At 38.7% G+C, this 24,435-nt stretch overlaps 1 protein-coding gene across 8 annotated transcripts in view; it reads left to right on the forward strand.

Annotated features, from left to right (window-relative positions):
* The window catches only part of TNIK (TRAF2 and NCK interacting kinase), a 392,848-nt gene that overhangs the window by 341,874 nt on the left and 26,539 nt on the right, over positions 1-24,435 (forward strand). For 5 of the 8 annotated variants that reach the window (XM_060640743.3, XM_060640735.3, XM_060640738.3 and 2 more), the window contains 5 exons: positions 2,188-2,351; positions 4,335-4,432; positions 5,294-5,317; positions 10,954-11,138; positions 22,861-22,990. In XM_060640743.3, coding sequence (XP_060496726.1) covers positions 2,188-2,351; positions 4,335-4,432; positions 5,294-5,317; positions 10,954-11,138; positions 22,861-22,990 — 601 coding nt within the window. The remainder of the gene's footprint in view (positions 1-2,187; positions 2,352-4,334; positions 4,433-5,293; positions 5,318-10,953; positions 11,139-22,860; positions 22,991-24,435) is intronic. The other 3 variants (XM_060640736.3, XM_060640739.3, XM_060640742.3) reach the window with 1 other exon arrangement.

Below are 24,435 nucleotides of genomic sequence, written 5' to 3' on the forward strand. Positions count from 1 at the left end.
GTCCTATAAAAATATTGAGAATTTAAACATTTTCCTTAAATTTGATAATCACTTCGGCTTCAGTCGATCATACTGTTGGGTTGACTTAGCAACTCCTTTACCATAAAACCTTAAGATAAATATTGTGATAAATTCTATATTTATGTGATAAAAATTACTAAGTTATGAGGACATATTTATTTTCACATATGTTTTCCAGAGCCACGAGCCATGTCTTACAATAACCCAATATTTAAAACATTTTCTCACTTGATCAAATGTTTTTGGAAGATATATCACCAAAAGCAAAATTCTTAAGTTTTCAAGATAGAAATTATTTGGTCCAGTTGCTGCTATAATGATGTCATTCTGTGGCCAGATTTTTGGTACACTAAAATGCAAGCGTCTCAAGGGAAGAGACCATATTATTTCCATTTTTATACATGAAACATGGGACACCCCACACAGTTTAGTGTGCACTTGACAGTCTTGAAATGAGGGGAGCAAAATGAAGGCTTAAAATTGCATTTTAACATGAATTATTGCATTAAAATCATAGTCTGTGATCACACTAAGGTGTGCAGTTCTGTTTGGAGAACTGAAGACATTGGAAACATGTAGGGGCCCTCGGCAGGTGGATGGCAGTGGATTTGAGCTTTGAGTTGCAGGTTTCACTAAATTATCTATGCACTAATTTAGGCCCAGAATTATATAAATGAAAAGGCCTCTAAGGTATAAATTAAAAAGGAAGAGCTTTGTGGAAACTTTGAGGATGCTGCTTATTTTTATAACAAAATCATAAAAACCTCAGCAGCTGTTTCCCACCACTCTCTTAGGACAGCTTCTATGATCACCAAACGTGGCTTACGTGGCTCTGTCCATGCTCCCATGCTGCCCTGTGCTCACTGCAGGCAAACATGGAGGAAATTGGCTGCGTACGTCCGACTAAACCGGCAGATGACAAGACTGTGTCTTGTTCATTACCGTATCTCAAATACCTGACCCAGTGCTTGGTATAGACCAACTGAGTGAGCAAATAAGTACCACTATCTTGGGGGCAGTTTACATATAAAGGTGAATAATAATAAGATTTTATAAAAGTATTTATTCTTGAATTAGCGCCCAATAATTATTTTAAAACACACCTCCTTTTGATAATAGCCAAAGTATATAAAGACTTACTGAAAGAAATTTAAAATGCAAATATACCACTAACTATGTAAGCAGAGAACTTGATTAAGCAATTCACAGAAGAATTATAAATGGCAAATGAATGTGAATAAGAATTATTCTACCTCAAGAGTAATGTTTTAAAACAACATTACAACAACAAGATAGATTTTTTTTTTTTTACAAAGTAGCAAACTGCTCATCCTAAAGCATGGTAAGAATTCAGTAAGATGGTCCGTTTCATACACTTCAGCAAAAACCAGTGATAACATTACACACCCACATACAAAAACATATGCAACACACTCATCCCTGTTCATGTCCTTCCACCCAACAATCCCAGTTCCAGGAAAGAGATGTGACTGGGATGTGCAGGTGCCTGGAGATACTTATTTCAATGTCGCATGTCACGGCAATGTATTGGAAGTAGCTTAATATCCAGCAGTAGAGGAATAGTTAAACTAATTCATCCATATACTGGGTTATATGCAGCCATTATTATTTTTGTAAGCATAAGAAGCTGCTCCCAAAGCAGTGCTAAGGGAGGGTGGAAAAAAGCTGCAAAACCGAACATACAGTATGCTTCTGTATATACAAAAGTCTAGAAGATACTCTACCAAATAGTAAAATATAGTTGGATGTCTCTTCGGTCAGAGATTGAATGTGTTGCTTCCTTCTTTTATCTTTTAATATTTTTCAAGGTTTTTTGTTTTTTTCGGGTTTTTTTTTTTTTGTTTTTTTTATAATGAACACAGGAACAAGGGTTTCAAAGAAAGCCTCCTTTGACGAGCACCATTTCAGAGCTAATACTTTAGTGTAATGACCCAGGAGCTGGGTCAAGAGTTCATCTCATCCAGCAGTATCTGGCTGGGAGCTCCACAGAGGATGACATGACTGTCATTTCCGTTGACCCCTTCCGTGCAGTGTCACACACGTGCTCTCTTTGCTCCTTTGCACCGGGGGTGGGACTGGACTGTACTGTGTCTGTGGATGGCAAGGTGTCCAGGGTGTAGTCACCGCGTTCTGCCTTCCACACAGCAACCCCGACCTCCGGAGAACGGAGCCTGTCTTGGAGAGCCCCTTGCAGAGGACCAGCAGTGGCAGTTCCTCCAGCTCCAGCACCCCCAGCTCCCAGCCCAGCTCCCAAGGAGGCTCTCAGCCTGGATCGCAAGCGGGGTCCAGCGAGCGAACCAGAGTTCGAGGTAAACCTTCCCCCACCATTTACTTCCTGACTTTTGTGATTCCTGCTCCTGGCATGGCCACCACTGTGTGATGCCACAGAGTCCTGACTTCCCGGAGCTTCAGTCTCCTTAGATGAGTGAACCGCCATCCCCAGTCATATACATGTGTGACGTCACAGTGTGGACTAAATCTTTTCTAATTGCAGATCACGTTGTTTTCCGGGATGATCATAGACTATTGGTCTTATTTGAAAATATTACTTTTGAGTCACCTGAATTCCCATTTCCATTTGTTGTCTGTTTAGAGTTTCATGTACCCCCAAGTAGCCTCTTCCCGTTATGCCAGTCTTCCCTTTGTGTGTGAATATATTTCATGATACGAAGGATCTCTCAAAGTGGGATTCGGTAAAGACTAACGTAGAACACATATACATTTTAAAGAAGAAATAAACTCTTTGACTTAGAAAGTATATTTCACTCTTCTAGTTATTCCTACCAAAGAGGGATAAAAAATGAGCCTCTCTGACCATTTATTCAAGTCATTTATCACTGTTTAGTTTTCATTAATGAGGAAGCTTGTGAAAAACATTAGCATGTCCAGCTAATTACACATGACAACACATTGCTTCTAGCTAATCAAAATTTACTCTTTCTGAATAACCTTCAGAAGATAATTTTGCTTCCAAGTAATAAACACCAGAACTTTTTTAAGTGCAATTTGATAAATATTAACAAATTGCTGTGCTCTGAGAAAAACCACCAACCCTTTTTCTTAGCCTCTTCATTAGCCACAATCATAGGTTGCCACATATTAGCTTTTTAAGGTTTCAAATAAGTAGAGTCACTGTATTTCCATTTTGGAAAGGTTGAAATCTGGCGTGCAGTGCTCTTGTCTCTGGACCGGGATATGGCTGCCCCCATATGCATTCTTCAGACCTCAGTGGTGCAGCACATAGCTATGTGTACTTCTGTTGCTTTACTTCAAATATAAATTTACTTAATTGAGAAAAGTGCCATTCATTTATCTTTTTTCTATTCACAAGCATCTTAATATCCTTAGAGAAAACTAAAGAAAACTAAAGTTATGCATATCATTGTAATTCTCTGATCTGGTTTGGGTTTAATTCTTATCTTCTTTCCTTTGGCCCCTAGTTCCTCTGGGTTAAAAACACTGTTGTATCCCTGATGTGTTTCTGCCCATGAAAGACCACTTTACAGTAAAAGAATCTCTCCGATGCCAGATTGTTTTTCTGTACCTATAAAAAAATCTGAGAGATACTCTTCACTCCGTAGCTGTTGGGGGACCTCCCTCATCCTCCATTCTGGGGCTCTTCCCCTTTGTCACCAATACTCTCCTTCCTGTCCCCACCTCATTCTTTCTTCCTTAAAGGACCCAGACAACCCCTGCCCCCCATTTAAAAACCATTCCATCACATAAAATAGGTTTCTATTTTTTCCCACAACACTCCCTCAAAATAACCTACTCTGACGGGTAAGTGGTACAAGAAGAAACCAACCATAGAATGCTAACACAGAAGCTGGTCTAGTGTACTGCCCAGAATAGGACTTGGGTAAGCCAGACAGAATACCAACTCTGCCCATAATTTCAGCATGACCTTAGGCTAGTATGCCATCTCTCTAAGTCTGTTTTGAACAGTGAAATGGGAAAAGAGGGCCATACATTGGGTTGCAGCAAGAATTCGATGAGACAGTTGACATAGAAGGCTTTTAGCATTAAGCCTGACACACATTTAGTACTCAGTAAATGGTGGTGGTGCTGGTACGTGCTAGTTTTTCTTACTATTATCAGTGACTTCCAGGTTACAAGCCTAAGTGCATTTGCCTGAATATTAACAATTTTTTCATGGTTGTGTTTCAGGATTTGCCTAAATGAATGATGTATCCCCTGAGTAATCCCGAAGGATGACTCACCACAGAACTCTAGAACTTGAGTCAACACTTTTGATGGTCATTATTTTTCTTGATCCCTGTCTTTCTACCTAGCCAACAGTAAGTCGGAAGGATCACCTGTGCTCCCCCATGAGCCTTCCAAGGTGAAGCCAGAAGAATCCAGGGACATTACCCGACCTAGTCGACCAGCTGTGAGTGCTTTTGAACTCTTTTAAATTACCAGAAAAGCCACAGGACACAGTAGTTGGGGATACACCCATGACTATGAAACAAAACTTAATGAGATTAAGAAGAAGAATGGATGCTAGAAGTATCCAGAAGAAAGTAATACCTGATTAGGAAAGAACTGGACAGATCTCAGATTGCCTATCTGCCATTAGGCTTTCTGCCAATCATTAGCACTACTTTAGAGAATAAAAAAGGTGGGAAATAACTCCTATCATAACATAATTTCTACTCGGCAGCTTTGGCAAAAAGATGTTCAAGCTAGCAGTTGAAGGGATGTGGGCACTTTCTTTGGGTTTCTGTTGTCTACTCTGCCCTCTCCCCATATTATTTTCCATATGAATTAATGTAATTTATGCTGTTTTTCATGTCTTTAGGACTCTATTTTTCTGGACCAAAACATGATAAGCATGGTTTGACCATGGGCCTGACAACTTGAAATCTAGCTTCATTGCTGTGACATGACAGACCCCAGATAGTTTTAGCAAAAGAAATAAGAGCATGGAGGCTGATATTTGAAAGTTGGAAATTAACTTGGGATGAGTTATTATCCATCCACATACTTTACTTAAAATTTCTGAGAACCTTTTCTATGAAATGAATGTGAAGGCTTTTTGGTTTTCTCTGGTTTTTACATATTTAAGTAAGGAAGCATAGTGAGAGTAATAATGAAGGGAATTTGCCCCATTTGGGGTTGACGCCCTTTCTGCTATTTTGCATTTATCAGTTGTGTACTAACAATTCCCATTTTGTGTCTAACCTGCTCTCTTTCTTCTGGCTTTTCCCCCTCCTGTGGATTCTTCTGGATTGGGTTCCTCCTTTTTCAGAGCTATAAGAAAGCTATAGATGAGGTTAGTATTACCTTTTCTTGGTCATGCTGTCACAAGATGTAAACATACAGGTGATTTCCTGATGTTGACATTCAGAAATGTGGCCTGTTGGATCAGAGATTTAAAGTTCACTCCTCCGGAGTGGTCTGCTGGAAGGCAAGCCCCTTCAATGGCAGCCAGCCTGAGGCCCTCAGACACTCGGGTAAAGCTCCAGAGACCTTCCTTCGAAGCCAAAATGTCACTTTTCCAATGTTGCAATCTAGCTAAAGATAAACATTAGTTAGTGCTTTGTTATTGGCAGTTTTTCATTCCAGCATCTTCCAATAGCAAAGCCCGAGCTCTTAACCTGTGCTCACCAGCCTCGCGAGGGGATGGCAGTTTTACTAACAGAGAAAGAGACATCATTCTAAAGCACTCCAAATTTATAATGTGTGATTTGTGAACAAGGAGTTACTGGGTATTGTTAGATTAATTTTGTGGGACATTAACTACAGCATCGGCAGCAACATCAACTTTAGTTAATGAATCCTGGCGAGTTAAGTGACTTTATTTCCTTATCTGCGGAGACATTTTTCCATTAGAAAAATATATGGCTTTGTCAATCTTAGGTAGCTTGCTAAGAAGGATGACTGCCTTCCTGCTGTTTGTCAGACCTGCATGAATACAGCACAGTGGAGTTGTGCTGTTGTTTGTTTTAAGAGACAGGCCTTGCAAAGAGTCCTGAGTGCATGGAATCTGAAGACTACTATTATGGCTTTAAGGCTGTAGCTCTGCTGAGCACTATTTTTGTGAAACGACGTGGAAAAAGCGCTGGCTTTGGAATCAGCAAGCTGCATTCAAATTCTAGCTCCCCCGAGTAAATAACTGGCCAGGACCAGTTTCCTAACCTCTCTGGGCCACAGTTTCTTCATGTGTAAGATGGGGATGAAGGCACCTGCTCTGCCTCGGTCGTAAGATTGATTAGGATCACTCAAGATCACGTGTGCGAGAACATTTTGAGAAAGCCAAGAGGCAGTCCTCATGCTAGTTTGAGCCCGCGGCATGGCGCCATTTTGGCAGGTGGGAGAAGTCGGATCCTATGCTTCTGACCTTTACCAAAGAGCCTCTCTTTTTCAGAATTAGGACTGCCTTACCATTCAGAGTGGTTTGAATGTTATTTCTTAGGTAAGAGATTACTGCTCATAAAAGAATGAGACTCTGTTTGTCTACAGTGTGTGGACGGCATTTATAAGAGAGGAAAATGAGGAACGTTTTTCATTGCTTTGTACCACAGCCCTGAACTTTCCCTCATCATAGTCAGAAGGACAGCAATTATTACACCTTTTATCAGTTTTTTCCCACATGGTTGAAGACAGAAAGCAATATTCTGGTGCTATGGCTGCCAGAAAAAGGGTTGTGTGTGTGCGCAACTCAAGGGAAATCTCACAAGATTTCAGCTTGAAGGTGGTTGTCATGAGGAAAATGGATTTCATCTGGTTAACCCAGGATATTTTAGGCTTTTTAAAAATTGCTTTATTTATTTTGCTTTACTCTCATACCCTGGACACAGATGAGAGATAGCACAGAAGTATAAGTAATTGAGGTGATGTAAGTGGCACACCAAAATCTCGGACCATGTGTGATTGGAAAATATCCTTCAGGTGATTCTGGTAACTATCCCTTGAATATCACTGATCCAAACCACTAAAAATACAGGATTACTTGGTTCTGCCTAACTCAGTAGTTCTCCCCCAGGGACGATTCCACCTCTCCTTTTCCTTCCATCCCCTTCTTTCCCCTTAGGAGATATTTGGCAAAGTTTGGGGTGGTTTTGTTCATCACAACTTGGAAGTGGGGGGCAGTGCTACTGGTAGCCTGTGGGTAGAGCAGAAAGATGCTGTTATACATCCTACCATGCCAAGAGAGCCACCCATAGTAGAGAAGGATCTGGCCCCAAACATCAATAGTGCCACAGCTGAGAAACCTTGAATTAAACCTTTCTCCCATCTTCAGTCACAGGGTTCAATATGGCTTCCTTCCATTGTGACTGATTTGCCATTTAGATAACCCAGGATTGAAATGAAAAGTTTCTAAACTCTTGGAAAACATGTTGCTTATTATTGTTAATTTAACAGTTTGATTTTTCATGAAAATCAGTCTCAAGGAGTGTCCATTAATTTAGCATTCCTTTCTAATGGGATATAAGATTGTGCAATATAGTCTGTGATTATTTAATACAATCATTGAAAATATTCTTTTCACTCTAGCAGTTAAACATGTGACATGAAGATTGATACATAAGCAAATACTGGCTTTAGCACTATATTTTTGTTATTGTGTAAGAATCTGAAAAATCCCATCGCACACCCATAGACAGGACAAAACTTGAACAGTAGCTAGTGATCTAAAAGCTTTTTTTCTCAGTTGAGGATGCTGGAGTTAAGTAACTTCCCCAATGTCACTTCTTAAGATTTCCTAAAAAGGAGATAAATTATTTTCATATGTAAAAAAAAAGACCAGCCTAAAAGCTTTTAACCTTTATTTTAATAATTCAAAAAATTGAACTAAAATCTGAATAAACTACATTGTTTCTAAAAAGAGACCCAAAAAGAGCACCTTTTGAGGTAAAGTCTACATAATTGTCAGATTAAATAAGAGTTTTTTTTAATGAAAAAATATATATCAAGTTAATTCTAAAAAGTGTTACATCAAACAAGCCTTTGGGTAAGAGTCTCCTATCTTCACATTTACTCCATAGTCAAAAAAATCTTACCATTTTGCCGTATTTCTTTTTTAGTTGTGCATTTCTCAAATATTTCCATACTAAATAGCACTTTTTTTCTCTTTTTTGAAATTTTTTTTAGCTTCAGGCTTGAGACAGCCAAGCAATAAATTACCACAAAAACTCATTATATGGAGAAAATTGGTATTGTCAGAAAATAAAATGTATGAAAATGGATCTGAACCCAATGGTGTCAATTTTAGATTGTGTCTATTTTCTATAACTTTGCTATTGTAAATTTTTCCAGAGTGGATGGATAAGGAACAAAACTGTAGCTAAGCATGTAGACTATTGGCAATGGAAGATTAATTTTCTTTGACTGGGGTATTACCTTCGAATTACTCATTATTGTTACCTCGGGAGTCTCATATACGTCTCACCGTCCAAGCTGTTACCAAGTAAACTTAAAAGGAATTTGCAATTACTTCCAGTGTTTCAAGAAAGATAACTTTTTAATAATGAAGAAACAAAAAAAAATTCTAATTAAAAGTGAAGTTGTAAAGCAGGTCAGAGCTTTAAACTTTTCCTAGATACAGTGTTTAGAAAAATTTAGGTCATTTTTACAAATGAGAGTTTCTTTAATTCAATGGGCTTTGGACAAGCTAAATATTTCTAAATAGTTTTGACTTTTTAAAAATCTCTTTTATCTTGTCATGAAATGTCAAAGATAAGGAAAATGAATCCACGGGGAAAACGTATTATAAATTTAAATAAATCATAGCTAATATTATTATATTTTACTCAGAATTATTGACATTAGAAATAAATTATTTTAAACCATATTCTCTCTTTAAATTATAATAAAATGCTTTTTTTAATCATAAGTAACATTTTAAATGCCTTATATTCTTTGATGAGACCTAACATGCTCCTAAAATATAGAAGACAAAATAGAAAATAAATTTTGTTATTATTTTACTGGTTTGGAAGATTGTAATACCTTTTCTGTTCATAGCTTTAACAAATATCCAAACTATATTTCCCACTGTGCTCAAGTATTGCATTACCCTTCACTTTCTTCTCAATTTGATAAAGGTAAACATTGACAATGTCAAGAGGAAATGAGGGGTATAAGCTGAAATCTGAATATTGGCTTTTCCTGTTTTGGTCCATTGCCAAAGAAACAAGTAGATTTGCATAAAATTCTGTCTATGTGGTAATTTTCTTCTTTAATGGTATACGTTATATTTAAACACCTTTGAGTCTTTTTAATAGAATTCTATTTTCACTTTCACAGATGGGGTAAATATATCCACTGAGATTGAGGCCATGCGTGTGTGCATGTGTGTAAAAGCCCAGCAAGCATGTTTGGGTGGAAAATGCACAATTTGAATTTTCAGAAACTACCCTTTTCCAAGTGCTTCAATTCAAGTGACTTCAGAACAAATTTAAAAGTCGTGCTTTCCTTTGACTTTATTATGAAATGAGAAAGAAATGACCCTGGACCTTCACTTAGCACCTTGACCTTCCTAAATTCTACACCAAATAAAACACCTGAAGCATTTAACCAACATAGTAATGCCTGATATACAGGTGACAGTAAAGAAACATGATGATTTGTTATCTCCTCAAAATAAAATTATATTTATAATTTAACGATACACATTTATCTCAGTTTTTCTTCTGACCAATTAGGATAGATTATCAGGTATCATTTAGATCACCTACATTGCTCTAATCTTACATCAGGTGAATTAGACAAATACATTTCTGAATTGAAATAAAGAGAGAATATGGCCATAAGAAAACTGTGGGATTTAGTATCTTTCAATGAGTTTCTTTCTCCCTAATCCCCTGTCTCTCACTGAATGCTCTGATTCCCACATGGGTCACTAATATAGGGAGAAATGGTAAGACTGATATCAAATTGCTTTTTCCTCATTTGCATGCTACGTGCCATGGGCAGTTTAACCCATGCAAATTAGAGCGGCCATGCTTTTGCAGAACTGCTTCCCTCTGCATTGCTCTGAAAGCATGTGAAATAAAAGGTAGTCAGAGATTCAGCACACTGCCTGCAATGTGCCTGGTGATTAAATACCACATCATCACATCCATAAGGCTAAAGATTGCATCATACTCATGGAAAACTGAAAAACGATCTCTTCTCTTTTGGTGTTTGCACATGCACTTTGGTATTCCTCATAAGGGTTTCTGCCAGGTGACTGTAATTTTAAACAAAAGAAAATGAAACACCTATTGTTCTGGAAGAGAATTTCCTTGTGTTTTTTTTTTTTTTTCCTTTCTCTTTTTTCTTTTCGATTTTGTTGTTGTTCCTCTTGATTAATTCAGCTCCGTGGCTATAAATTTCAGTGGCACTAGGCTTTGGGGTGGGCCATTATTTGATGTGGTGCCTCTGCTCTCCAGGGAATGATGACCCACCAAATGAGCCATTGTAGTAGCTGGAACCTTGGGAATTGCTCTGTTCTGTGACTGATGCTAGATTTTTGGTACAGTAGCAATCAAAGAGGGGAGAGGCCATGACCGTGGCTTGGGCAGGAGACCCAAAATACTGGGGAACAATTGCTAATCCCCTGTGTTTTCCCATAAACTCTGAGGGTGACTGACTTCACCTTCCCAAAATAAAATGAGAACCCAATGTTTGTATATATGTGTATACACACAACGCACACGCACATATATACACGCGTATATTCAGAACTGAGCCATCTCAGTCTAGCAATTGGTTTTGAGCAAAGTCTAAATTTATTTCATCTTTCTTTTCTAGTTTCTCTGTGCTACAAACATCGTTTTCTGAGTTCCATGCAGCAACTATGTTTGTAACCGTTCTATATAGAGCTTTCTTTCTTGTTGCTTAAGCTGGAGCACTGACTTGCTGAGAGATGTGACTTTGTTGTATCTACAATTCCTACATGCTGAACAAACTTTTCTTTTGTAGGATCTGACGGCATTAGCCAAAGAATTAAGAGAACTCCGGATTGAAGAAACAAACCGCCCGCTGAAGAAGGTGACTGATTACTCCTCCTCTAGCGAGGAGTCGGAAAGTAGTGATGAAGAGGAGGAAGATGGAGAGAGCGAGGCCCATGACGGGACAGTGGCTGTCAGTGACATACCCAGACTGATGTAAGAGGGCGGATTTTCCGATGTCGGCCGGGGAGGGCTAGGTCTCCAAAATGAAAGGACACGAAATAGGAATTAAATATAGGATCGTTTATGGGTCTCTGGCAGGATCAACTGACTTTTGGGATTGGAGTGTTTATTAGAGCATAGTTCTGTAAGTACCTCTCTCCACAAACACGGTCACTTAGAATAATACATAGTGGCATTTGTACCTGCATATGCTTTATCTAGGTACTCTCATTGGATTGACTCTCTCTTTTGTGACACTTTCTTGGTTCTTTTCATCTCCAGGGAAAATGATGACAACCAGACCGTTGGCACTTGCCTGTCCCCCTTAGAACTGAAAGAGTGGAGGGGTGCCTGGGTGGCTCAGTCTGTTAAGTGGCCGACTTCAGCTCAGGTCATGATCTCGCAGTGCGTGGGTTTGAGTCCCACGTCGGGCTCTGTGCTGACAGCTCAGAGCCTGGAGTCTGCTTCCCATTCTGTGTCTCCCTCTCTCTCTGCCCTTACCCTGCTCGTGCTCTGCTTCTCTCTCTCTCTCTCTCTCTCTCTCTCTCTCTCTCAAAAGTGAATAAACATTAAAAAAAATTATAAAAAATGAAAAGAACTGAAAGCATGGAGTTATGGGCAATGACGTTTAGGAGTTAAAATTTAACAGCATAGACATGTGTTCCTTCCTCACCATCACCTTGACAAGAGGAGGAATGAGGAACACAAACGTATGTGGCAGTGTGGGTTAGCATCCCAGCAAAAGAATCAGGGGTCAAATAATCCTGCAGAGAACCTTCTGAGTGTCTGACTTAAATATATCCCTGTAGTGATTTTCTTCTTCTTCACTGTCTCTCTCATGTGATCCTTTTCTCTGTGGCCTGTGACTTTGCCACATACATCTGCCCATTTCTTTGCGGTCTTCTTTTGGCTATTTATACCTGTATGTATGCCTACCTATATCTCCCTTATTATTTATAGCCTTTACGTCTTTTCTTTTCTTTGGTTAAGTGAAGGAAAGGCTCACTTTTCTTTTTCTCATTGGATAGGGTCCTATGAGAGAATTCCTCTTGCCCTATTGCTTCTCCAGTTTAAGCAAACGGATTCATACAGTCACACTCACATACATTTCTTGCTTTCTCCCCCAAATAAACACAAGGTGCTGTCACCCTGATTTGGTATAAATCTAACAGAGTGGGACGCTGATTATTCCAACTTCACTCTTCATTCACCTCCATTTCTTTAGCCCACCTACTAGTATTGGCCATCACACCACACTCACTCCCTGTAGATAAGATGCCATTTCGGGCTACCGGTTACTGTCCTGTCCAGCAGAGATCGGAGAGACAGGGCTGGCCAGTCTGTAGGGAACGTCATCCATTGATTAACAATCATCATATACAAGCAATTCTGAGAGGCAAATCCAATTATCACAGCTGAAAATTTGTACTTGTTGTGTTACTGTTGATTACACAGTTATTGACAACCATAAATATGCTAAAATATGACATTTGCAAGAAATTGCATTAAATTGCTTTTTTAACAGCAAATAAAATTGTTCTAGAGGCGAAATCACTATTCTAAAACATTTTTGAAAAATATGCTGGTCCTTTCAGTTTTTGTCTTGACTCAGCATTGGTTAATTCTTCTAACAGATGTTTTGAATTCCCTTTAAACACTGAGCTTACAACAACCAGGATGAGGGTGGATTATGTATTTAAAATATTGATAAAATTTCCACTCTGTGTTACACACCATACTGAGGGCTTTGAAACATTCAGCAAGTGCAGATGCAAATTCTGCCTTCTAAAAGTTTGTAGGCTAGTTGGAGACAAACAAAATTATATACGGAAACTTCAGATTAATATAAATATTTGGAAGAATGACCAAAGACAGCCTTGGAGGAGATGTTCAGTCACGTTTGGTTTTTAAGCCCTGTCATATTTTGCAAGGCTATTGACAGTGTTCAACCTGCTACCACTAAGGGCACATCCATTTCTTCCCTCACTGCAGAAATACCCACCTTTCTAGAGTTGCTTGAATAGGCCATGATGCACTTCCTCTCTGCTGTCTGGCACTCTCCTGTCCCTTTGGAAATCACCTACTCGCAGCCCAGCCTGCACAGATAGAGCCTGTATCTTCCACTGTGTGGCCGCTGGATCTTGAGTGTATCCCTGCAGTTTCGGGTAGTGCTTGAATCAGACTATTTATTACATGGTCTCCCTCTCTGGGTTGTGAGATCCCTGAGGGTGAAGATGGCGTCTCATTCCTCTCTCTACTCTTAACACCTTGTGCGATGTCTGGAATAGAGGTGGTCTTCGGTGGCTTTGATTTATATTCAGTTGCACTGAACTGAAATTGCAAGTCCTGACTTCATAGAGTTTATAGCCCAATCCAGAAGAAAGACATGTTCACAAATAACTGTTGTCAAGACAGAAGAGAACATGGGGTAATATGGGAATCGCAGGCAGGAGGAAATTGAAGTAAAGGCACAGAAGGTTGACTCTGGTAGGAATTTAGGGTGTGCTGGGCAGGGTCGGGGGGTGGTCTGGACTAGTGAAACCAGACCAAGAAGTATGTGCTTCACCATGTGGCCATTGGGAACTGGTAAGAAGGCCTCTTGAGCTGGGAAATGACATGATCAGTGCTATGTTTGAGAGAAATCATTTCAGCAAAATGATTTGTAAAAAGAACAGGCTAGACACTGGTAAAGCAATTCAGAGGATCTATTGCTATCATCCAGAAATAATAAATAGGCTATCACTGAATGCTTATAATGGAGGCAAAAGTTGACATGGCTCTTGAAGAATTGGTAAATTTTAGACAGATTGAAGTGCACATTCAAAGAAGAACATTTAAAAATATTTATTTGTATATGAGCTACAATCAGAGACAAGGCCAGATATACGTGCGTGGGTGTGTCTATATGTGTTTATTCCAGTTTGGTAAATATATGCATTTTCGTGAATATAAAATATAAGCAGCCTGTTGTGCTATAGCATGATAGTTGTATACTTCACACTATTAAAAATTTTCATTATAAAACAATCGTGTCTTTTGGAATAGGGTATTTCAGAGTTAGAATACTTCTTATGTACATTCTTATAAGTTTTATTTTCTGTTAAGATTTATCTTGTTAAGATAAGCCTTTACATTCTGTGCTATGTATTTTTAGAGCCATATATATACACATATATATCTGGGATTGCAACACAGTTCACTGCCATGAAATGTATACAAAAGAGCTTCTCAGAAATGGAGTCCAGCCATTCAGACAAGCAGCTGTAGATCCTAGTGTTCAAAACAACAACTGTTTTCTATGTACAGTGCTGGTTTCATATTTATAGTATAAGATCGCACCTATTAAGAGTGCACATAATTAAGATGATTAACTAACCAACTGCACTATTTCCCGATGCTTCATGCATAGAAAAGTAATGGGTGGAGGGAAATAGACTAAAATTATAAAAGTGATTATCACTGGATTATACAATTGTGAGTGGGTTTTATTTTATGTAGACCCCCAGTTTTATGATGAGCATGTACTATTTTTATAGTCAGGAAAAAGTAAGAGCTGTATAGAACGGGAAGAAGGGAAGGAAAGGTACGTTAAGTGAATTTGCATCAGCTCGAGCAAGCTGAAAAAACACCCTTTTGTATCAGCACCTTCCCTCAAGTACGTGCACCTGCTTCAGAACAGTACACGTGAGGCACAGTCTTAACCGTTATGACTACCTGCTGCTAGAATAGTCCCTGAGCTGTGTACAGTCTTTTAAAATGCAGTCTGGACAATGAAAGCCACATGCCGTGTGTTTTCTTCATTCTGTTATCACTGGAAAGCCGAGCTTCTGACCCCATTGCCCTGCCAGGCTGTTGTAATGCTCCCCTTCCTCACCTGTGGTCCTCTCTGCCTTTCCATCCATTTTTCAAGCTCTGGTCTTATTAGTGTTGCAGAAGCGTGGCTCTGGTCATGCTGTATCCTAGTGCCCTATGACCCTCTTCATCCCTGCGGCTCATGATTCCCTCAACATATGCTCCAGCAGAACTGACCTATCAATTCTTGCAAATAAATGCCTTGCACTTTTCCAGTGCTGTGCCTTTTCTTGGAGTGACCTCTCCCTCTAGTTTGCATTCCCATTTACATCCTGCCTTGTTTTTGAGGATTCATGTTACGTTTTTAAGCTCTTCTGGATGCTAATCTCTTTAGTTTCAGGAGCCATGTCTTCCTCAACTTTTATAGCCACCACCCAATGCTAAACCAAGAGCCTTTCATATAGCAGATGTTCGATAAATGTGTATTGAATTGAATTAAATCAGTACCTGCAGGAACACTTTGACAAATCCAATTAGAGAAAATTATTGTTCTAAAACTGTGGCCTAATCACTGTAAGTTTCCTATAGTTTACCTTCTAATCAGTAGAAGTGTTTTGTTTTGTTCTGTTACAGTCTTTATAGGAATTTGGACAACTCATTGTTCCCACCCAGACTGTGCCTCGGAAATAATTTTTAGAACAAAGGATTACCTTAACTATAAAATGTTTTAGCTGTTTTCGCCTTAGTGTTTTTTTTTTAAATCATTGCTTTTTTTTTCATTTTTTTACTATTAATAACTTTATTTTTTTAGAACAGTTTTAAATTCACAAAAAAGTTTAGATGGTACAAAGTTCCCATGTTACTCCTCCTACCCCCTGCACACGGTTATCCCTATTATAAGCATTATGCATTAGTATGTATATATGTTACACTTAATAAACCAGTATTGATACATTTTACTAAGTTTATTCAGATTTCCTTAGCTTTTACTTACCTAAAGTCCTTTTTCAGTATCAAGATCCCATCTTGTTACATTTAGTTATTTAGTTACCATATCTGCTTAGGCTTCTGTTCGCTGTGACAGTGTCTCAGACTTACCTTCTTTTTAATGAAGTCGGCAGTTTTGAGGAATACTGATTAGGAATATCATAGAATTCCCGTCTACTGGAATTTATCTGATGTTCTTGTCATGATTAGACCAAAGTTATGGGTTTGGAGGAGAAAGATCACAGAGGTCACATGTGACTTTTATCACTTCATATCAAGGGTATGTACTACCAGTGTGACTTAAGACTGTTGACACTGACCTTGATCATCTGGCTGAGGTAATGCTTGTCAGGTTTCTCTACTGTAATGTAATCCCCGCCCCCCCCTTCCATCCTGTACTCTTTGGAAGGAAGCCAGTGCACACAGCCTGCACTTAAGGAGTAGGGAGTTGTGTTCCTTTAGGGTAGAGTATTTACATAATTTATTTGAAATTATTCTGCAGGAATTTATCTCTTCTCCATTTATTAATTTATTCGGTCATTTATTTATATCAGTATAGGTTCATGGATATTTATTTAGTGCTTCGGATTATAATCCACTATTTCATTTTGCTGCTTAAATTGTTCCACCTTCAACCATTGGAAGCTCTTTCCATTGGCTCCTGTACGCCTGTGGCTGACCTACCCCCCACCAAGCACTTCTTTACTTTCTGACACTACAAGATGTTCCAGGCTTACCTCATGTATTTCCTGTTCTAGTCCTGGAATCACCCTTTCCTCCTAGAAGCCTTGATTCCCTTTATTAAAAACTGATACTAGAACCAAGAGTTGGGCACTAGGTGTGCTCATTGCTACTAGTGAATCAGTTCTTTTAGGCCCTCTCAACTGACAGAGCAAGGAAATATATATTGTGTATATTAACCCATTATGTACACATATCTATAAATATTTCTATATATATCCATCTGTATCTACATTAAATAAAAGTTTATCCTGATATCTCCAACTCTGATTCATTACCACATGGATCCTTCTATCCCCTTCTGCTTCCTTACCTGTCAATTTCCACTCCAACAGCGGGAAACCTGGCTGTCACAATCTGCCAATTCTTGCTTAGTTGTTCATTTCCAGTACCCATGTAGAGCAGGATCAGAATGGTTAACCAGTATACCTATGGGAAACAACTTTATCAGTCAGAGTACAGTGCTTACAAGCTGTTTCTTTTACCTTTAATCTTAGGGGACTCCATTTATTTCCAGAGTTACTTAGGTCAACCTTTTTCCATCTCCAACTCACGTTTTTAAAATACATTTGTGGGGCACCTGGGTGGCTCAGTAAGTTAAGCATCCAACTTCAGCTCAGGTCATGATTTCACAGTTTGTAGGTTCCAGCCCCGCATCGGGCTTTGTGCTGACAGCTCGGAGCTTGGAACCTGCTTTGGATTCTGTGTCTCACTCTCTGCTCCTCCCCTGCCCATGCTCCGTATCTCTCTCTCTCTCTCTCTCTCTCTCTCTCTCTCTCTCTCTCTCTCTTCACAGTCTACATTCTTTCCTTAGATCCTCCAACCTCCTAAGTGATTTTTTTAATTTGCATACATCAAAGTTCAGTCTTCATGCTATAAAGTTCTGTGACATAGCTGAACAAATTTTTTCATTATCCTCTAATAACAATTATAATAAAATTGTTTTTGGCACATCCTGTATATAAAGTGAACCCAATGCTAAAGTTATTTTGTCAATTTTAAAAAGACAAAATTCAACATTAGGTATTCAGGACACTTTAAGCATGGTAATAATTCTTCTCATAGCTGACTGTTCATCACTTCACAAAAGAGGTATATTTGGATAATAAACTTGAATGAAATGTTTATTGGGGTTATTAAACAAAGCCTTTGTGGACTTATAAAACATTCACTGGATCTCACCTGCATGCCAGGCACAGTGCTTGGCACTGAAGATACCAACATTACTGAGATATGATAACTGCAGGACTGTGCATTGAGTGCATGGTTAGAAGTGACAGGGGATACTGTGGAAGCAGAATGGAGAGCCACCTACTGAACCATCCCAGTGGGGCTGAGGTGGGGTTTGAGAGTGCCTGAACTGCAGTGTAAAGGATGGAATACCTAGAGGGAGGCAGGGAATGTAAGGGAACCATTCGTGGACAGAAGATACACTAAAGTTGCCCAAGGGTGTTGGTAGCATGATGTGTGTAGGAAACCGCTAGAAATCATATGTTGTTAGAGTTAGAAATAGAAGGTAGGTTTCGTTGAAACCATGAGGCTAGAGAAATACACAAGGACCAGATACAGGAAGGCTTGTAAGCCACAGGCTTATCTTATGGTTAATCGGGAACTCTTATAAATTGAAAGCAGAAGAGTGATATGGTCAGGGGAGCAGAGAAGGATGGACTGGAGGGTCAGTCATAGTAGACAGACAAGAGGCCAAACACTCAAAGTATCGAAGAGCAATCATTGTACTTGAGAGCTAAGAAATGACTTGAGTTTCCTTGAGATGCTTGAAGTCAAGTATAGAGAGCAACAGTTTGAAGAGTTGTAGTATGTGGAGGAAGGCACTCACTATGCCTTTTTTGTTTTGTTTTGTTTTTTGGTTTTTATTATTTTGGTTTTTTTTTTCTCCATAATCCATTTTTATTTCCTCCTATGCTATGGATCATTTTTTTAATATGAAATTTATTGTCAAATTGGCTTCCATACAATAACCAGTGCTCATCCCAACAGGTGCCCTCCTCTATGCCCATCACCCACTTTCCCCTCCCTCCCACCCCCCATCAACCCTCAGTTTATTCTCAGTTTTTAAGAGTCTCTTATGGTTTCCCTCCTTCCCTCTCTGTAACTTTTTTTTCCCCTTCCCCTCCCCCATGGTCTTCTGAAAGTTTCTCAGGATCCGCGTAAGAGTGAAAACATATGGTATCTGTCTTTCTCCGTATGACTCATTTCACTTAGCATAACACTCTCCAGTTCCATCCACATTGCTACAAAAGGCCATATTTCATTCTTTCCCATTGCCAAGTAGTATTCCATTGTGTATATAAACCACAATTTCTTTATCCATTCATCAGGATGGACATTTAGGCTCTTTCCATAATTTCCTATTGTTGAAAGCGCTGCTATAAACATCAGGGTACAAGTGCCCCTATCCCTCAGCACTCCTATATCCCTTGGGTAAATTCCTAGCAGTGCTATTGCTGGGTCATAGGGTAGATCTGTTTTTAATTTTTTGTGGAACCTCCACACTGTTTTCCAGAGCGGCTGAACCAGTTTACATTCCCCCAACAGTGCAAGAGGGTTCCCATTTCTCCACATCCTCGCCAGCATCTATAGTCTCCTGATTTGTTCATTTTAGCCACTCTGACTGGCGTGAGGTGATATCTGACTGTGGTTTTGATTTTATTTCCCTGATGAGCGACATTGAGCATCTTTTCATGTGCCTGTTGGCCATCTGGATGTCTTCTTTAGAGAAGTGTCTATTCATGTCTTCTGCCCATTTCTTCACTGGATTATTTGTTTTTCAGGTGTGGAGTTTGTTGAGTTCTCTATAGATTTTGGATACTAGCCCTTTGTCCGATATGTCGTTTGCAAATATCTTTTCCCATTCCATCGGTTGCCTTTTAGTTTTGTTGATTGTTTCCTTTGCTGTGCAGAAGCTTTTTATCTTGATGAGGTCCCAATAGTGCATTTTTCCTTTTAATTCCCTTGCCTTTGGAGATGTGTCAAGTAAGAAATTGCTGCGGTCACTATGCCTTTTAAAAAGAATTCTGGGGCATCTGGCTGGCTCAGTTGCAAGAGCATGCAACCCTTGATCTCAAGGTTGTGAGCTCAAGCCCTACACTGGGTGTAGAGATTACTTAAATAAATAAACTCAAAAATTAAAAAAAAAAAAGAATTCTGTAGAAAAGTGATTCAGAACATGCAGAAGTTTGTAGGAATTTTCCATAATCAAAAGCCACTATTGATAACAGAAAAATTAATGGTGTGGTCAATTAATATCCAGAATGTACAAAAGATTCAGAATAAAACAGACCAATCCTTAGACAACCTTAACCTTACTAAGAGAAATTGCTCACCATTCTAGATAAAATTGGCCAAGGGAGAAATACAGATTATTATCTTTTATTCAATATAAGGAATATTACTAGTAGAAGTAATATTTTTAAAAACTCAAAACAGCCTGAACTGTTCACCATAAAAGTTTATCATAGATGAAGCAGTTCTGACTCATAAAAATTTAAGTATAAAAATTAACCCAGAAAAAAAATAATCTCACTAAAAATATGCAGGAGGTAAAACTGACAGTGGCTAACACTCTACACTGTAAAACTTGCTACTGACTAAAACTTGACAGATGAACCAAACCTTCTTAATACAATTTACACCTTTAAAACTAATACAAACAAATTGGACTTGGTAGAAGTAGTGACCACAGAAGCCTTTGAAAGATGACAGGGATAAACATCTTGATTGGCTGATTAAATCTTTGTCATAAAATTTACATAGGGAAGAATTGGAACCTATGATGATAATTTTAGTAAAACAATACTGAAAATAAATAAATTGAGGAAGATTTTAGCTGAGATATATGGGAAATTAATCAAGGAACTGTCTTAATGGAATTAGCTCTAGAAAATACCTCTTTTATGAAAATTTCACTCATATTGACATGTTTCTGATGAAACTGGGGGGAATCAAACATCATCAGGGTGAAAAAAATAAGTGGGGCCAAAATATCTTTGATCTTCTCACTCCCATGAACTTTAATGGTGAAAGGGAACTCAGTTGGACAGTGTCAGCCTGGCGGTGGTCACCATCGGTGTACCTACACTTCTGACAGTGGCCAAGGATGTCTGAGTGACGAAGAAGGAAAGTGCCTCCCTTCCCAGAAGGCTTTAGCTTTTGATAAATGCCCCATTTATGGACTTATTTGTATCACACCGTCTTGTCCCAAACAAGAATGTAAGGCAGCTAAATATATATACATATATATATATACATATATATACATATATATATACACACACACACACACATATACATATACATATATATACATATATAAATATATATAAAATATATAAATATATAATATAATATAGTATATATTTTATATGTAATATATAATATATAAATATTATGATATATAAATATATAATAATATATATTATATATAATAACATATAAATATCATAATATATAAATATATAATATATAAATATATATATTTAGCTGCCTTACATTCCATATTTTTGCCACACACACACAAACACACACACACACACACACACAAGGTAAAATAAAATTTCAAATAAATGAGTGAAGATATCGTAGTTTTGAGAACTATTCTGATTTGCCAGTCTAGCAATATGTCAGGCATTCATTGTAGCAGTTTCTTATTCCATGTCTCTGGATCGCTATAAATGGCTCCTTTCTGAGAATGAAATATTGCTTCTTTTTCTTCCCAAATACGTCAGTTCTAACTCATCTTTAGATTCATTCAATCCACTGTTCCAGTTTAGTAGTTTTGAAGTAAGCATCTTGCTATGCACTTTTCTTTGGTCTGGACTCCCTTTCCCATTTTATCACCTCTTTGTTTGGATCCTTAACATATGCTTTCTCTGTCCCAGAGATGTCATAAGTCTGTCATGTTTCTTCTTTCTTGAATTGAGTATTTCATCAAGTACTTGGACTTTGATAGGATCCAAGAGACCAGAAATGTCTTTTTCAAATACGTAAGAAACAGTTAAGAGGAAAAAAAAAAATAGTAAAAGATACAATTAATATATTTAATGAGAGAAGCCTTGATACATTTTTTATTTTTGATAAACCCACTTTAAAAAAGAGGCAGCTGCTGATACAGGGTATCAATGAGGATTGCATGGAAACTAAAATCCTGTAGACAAATCACATCACCTACCTGGTTCTCATTTTCCCTTGATGTTGTGATCTGTGTTACGGGGCACATAGAAAACATGAGTCTCTGCTCTCGGGGTGTATGTGAAGGTCCTGTTACCTTCTCCATTAGACATTAAACACAAGAACAAGAAACAAACTAAAAATAGATATACCACAGTGTGGAGTAATTACAGAGGTTTTAAAAAGTGCTGCATATTTTTAAACAGCCTACCTAATGGATGTCCTAGTAAGCCAGAATGCCCTTAATTGATATTTCTTCTCCATAAATAGTGTAAAACCCATTTATCAAATGAATGTATGTTGCACTCCTACTCTGTGCCCAGCTCTACGCTAGGTATACAGTAATGAACAGAGACAAGACTGCCCCCATAAGCATATGTTCTAACGAGACAGGGGGAGAAAGTTACAAGAGACTCAAAAAGAGAAAGAATCATAAATTGTGATAAGAACCAATAAGACAAAGGATGAAGAGAAAGAAAAAAGAGGGGTTGGTGGGCTAAAACCTAGGTGGTAAGAGAAGGCATCTCAAGGAAAGTATCACTTAAGATGAAATATTGTTACTTAAGAGAGGCAACCAGCCAAGAGCCAGAGTGGGAGAGAGTTTTCCAGCAGAGGCAACAGCATGAGCAAAGCACAGGTCAGGGTGCCTGCTGGTCAGAGAAGGAGTAGAGAAGGCTTGGAGGCCTTGCAGAGACTGCGAGGGGCTCTGACATCGACGGCAGTGTTTTTTTCCTTGGACAGTCTGAAGCTTGCTCTCTAGGACTGCTGCATGGAGAATAGGTCGAGAGAGGATGCTGCAGAAGCAGGACACCTGTTCAGGCATCAGCACCACATTAAAAATTAAATACAATGTACTTAAGGCCACTGACTGTATGTACCCTTAGAAATAGTTAAAATGGGTGAATTTTAAGTTGCATATATTTTACCCCAATTTGAAAAATTAACATAAACAGGAAACAGGCATTCCCTAAACACACATTGCTGTTAATACCGTTCCTTCCCATCTCAGACCAACAGGAGCCCCCGGGAGCACCGAGCAGTACAATGTGGGAATGGTCGGCACGCACGGGCTGGAGACTTCTCACGCAGACACTTTCAGCAGCAGTATTTCAAGAGAAGGAACCTTGATGATAAGAGAGGTAAGTTGGTATAAAAACTGTGAAGAGGAAGTGCTTCCTTACGTGGTATTTATATCAGAGCTTTCGCAGAGAATGCTGGCAGCATGTATTTTCAGCATAGTGAATGGGGGTGGGGAGCCAGAGGAAACACGCGCTTCTAAATGGCTGAGTGATTTCAGTTGTCCACCGCCTTCTTTCCTGTATCCTTCTAAGCTTCCGCAGTGTGACTTAATTACGTTAGTCCGAATTCTTCAGTAGGAGCTATGCAAATCAGAGTATAGAATTTGAGCTTGAGGATATAAAACTGGCAAACCCAGATGTTTCCTACGGCAGCGAAATGGGAATGCATGGCCTCACTCAGTAGCATCTGAGGCCTTGTTATGCCTCTTTTCCCCATGGCTTTATCCTTGTGGATTGTATGTATAGAAAATGGTTAGAAGTTCCAAGAAACGGTGATATCATCTTATCTGCTTAAACCAACATTAAAAGGCTATTGAGCTATTTTGATTTAAAAAAAAAAAAAGAAATATGCAGATCTACTTAAAAATGTACCTATTGCTTTGGGTGATTTTGGTTTTTTATCTGTATTTTTATTTTTTTAAGCTCATTTACTTATTTCGAGAGAGAGACAGAGAAAGCGAGTGGGGGAGGGGCAGAGAGGGGGAGAGAGAGAATCCCAGGCAAGCTCCACATTCAGCATGGAGCCCAACGTAGGGCTCAGACTCACAAACCATGAGATCATGGCCTGAGCCGAAACCAAGTCAGACCCTTAACCGACTGAGCCACCCAGGTACTCCTGATTTTGTGTGTTTAAACTCGAGGAACATCACTTCATTTGAGTGGGGGGCATGTGCTCGCTACACATACACTTCCTCACTGCATCTGTGCCAGCCAGAAGGGCCTTGACAAATCAGAATTTGTCTTCTCTTCTTTCACACTTCATCATCACCGTGTAAATTTGACAAGTCTCTGATTGGAAGGAAAACAATAGCTGGTAACATTGGGCAAAAGTTACTTGATGTACCTCCCTGGGTCTGTGTTATCATCTATAAAATTTTGTAAATAATAGTGTATGACTCATAAGATGACCCAAACAACACGAGTGTGAACTGTGTGAATCCACTTATGTGTGGGTTTTTTTCAACACAGTCCAATACTATAAATCTATTTTCTCCTCCTTATGATTTTCTTAATAACATTTTTTTTCTCTAGCTTACTTTATTATAAAAACATAGTGTATAATACATATACAAAATATGTGTGAATCGACTGTTTATGTTATTGATAAGGCTTCCAGTCAACAGTGGGCTATTAGTAGTTAAGCTTTTGGGGAGTCAGAAGTTCTACTCAGATTTTCAACTCCACTGGGGGACCATGCCCCTAACCCCTATGTGTTCAAGGGTCAACTGTAATTTATTTCATTTCACTCTCCTTTTACTTGTTATCCCTTTCTACTCTTGCCTCTG

This window comes from Panthera onca, chromosome C2 (assembly GCF_046562875.1).
Source record: "Panthera onca isolate mPanOnc1 chromosome C2, mPanOnc1 haplotype 2, whole genome shotgun sequence".
NCBI classification, from domain to species: Eukaryota; Metazoa; Chordata; class Mammalia; order Carnivora; family Felidae; genus Panthera; species Panthera onca.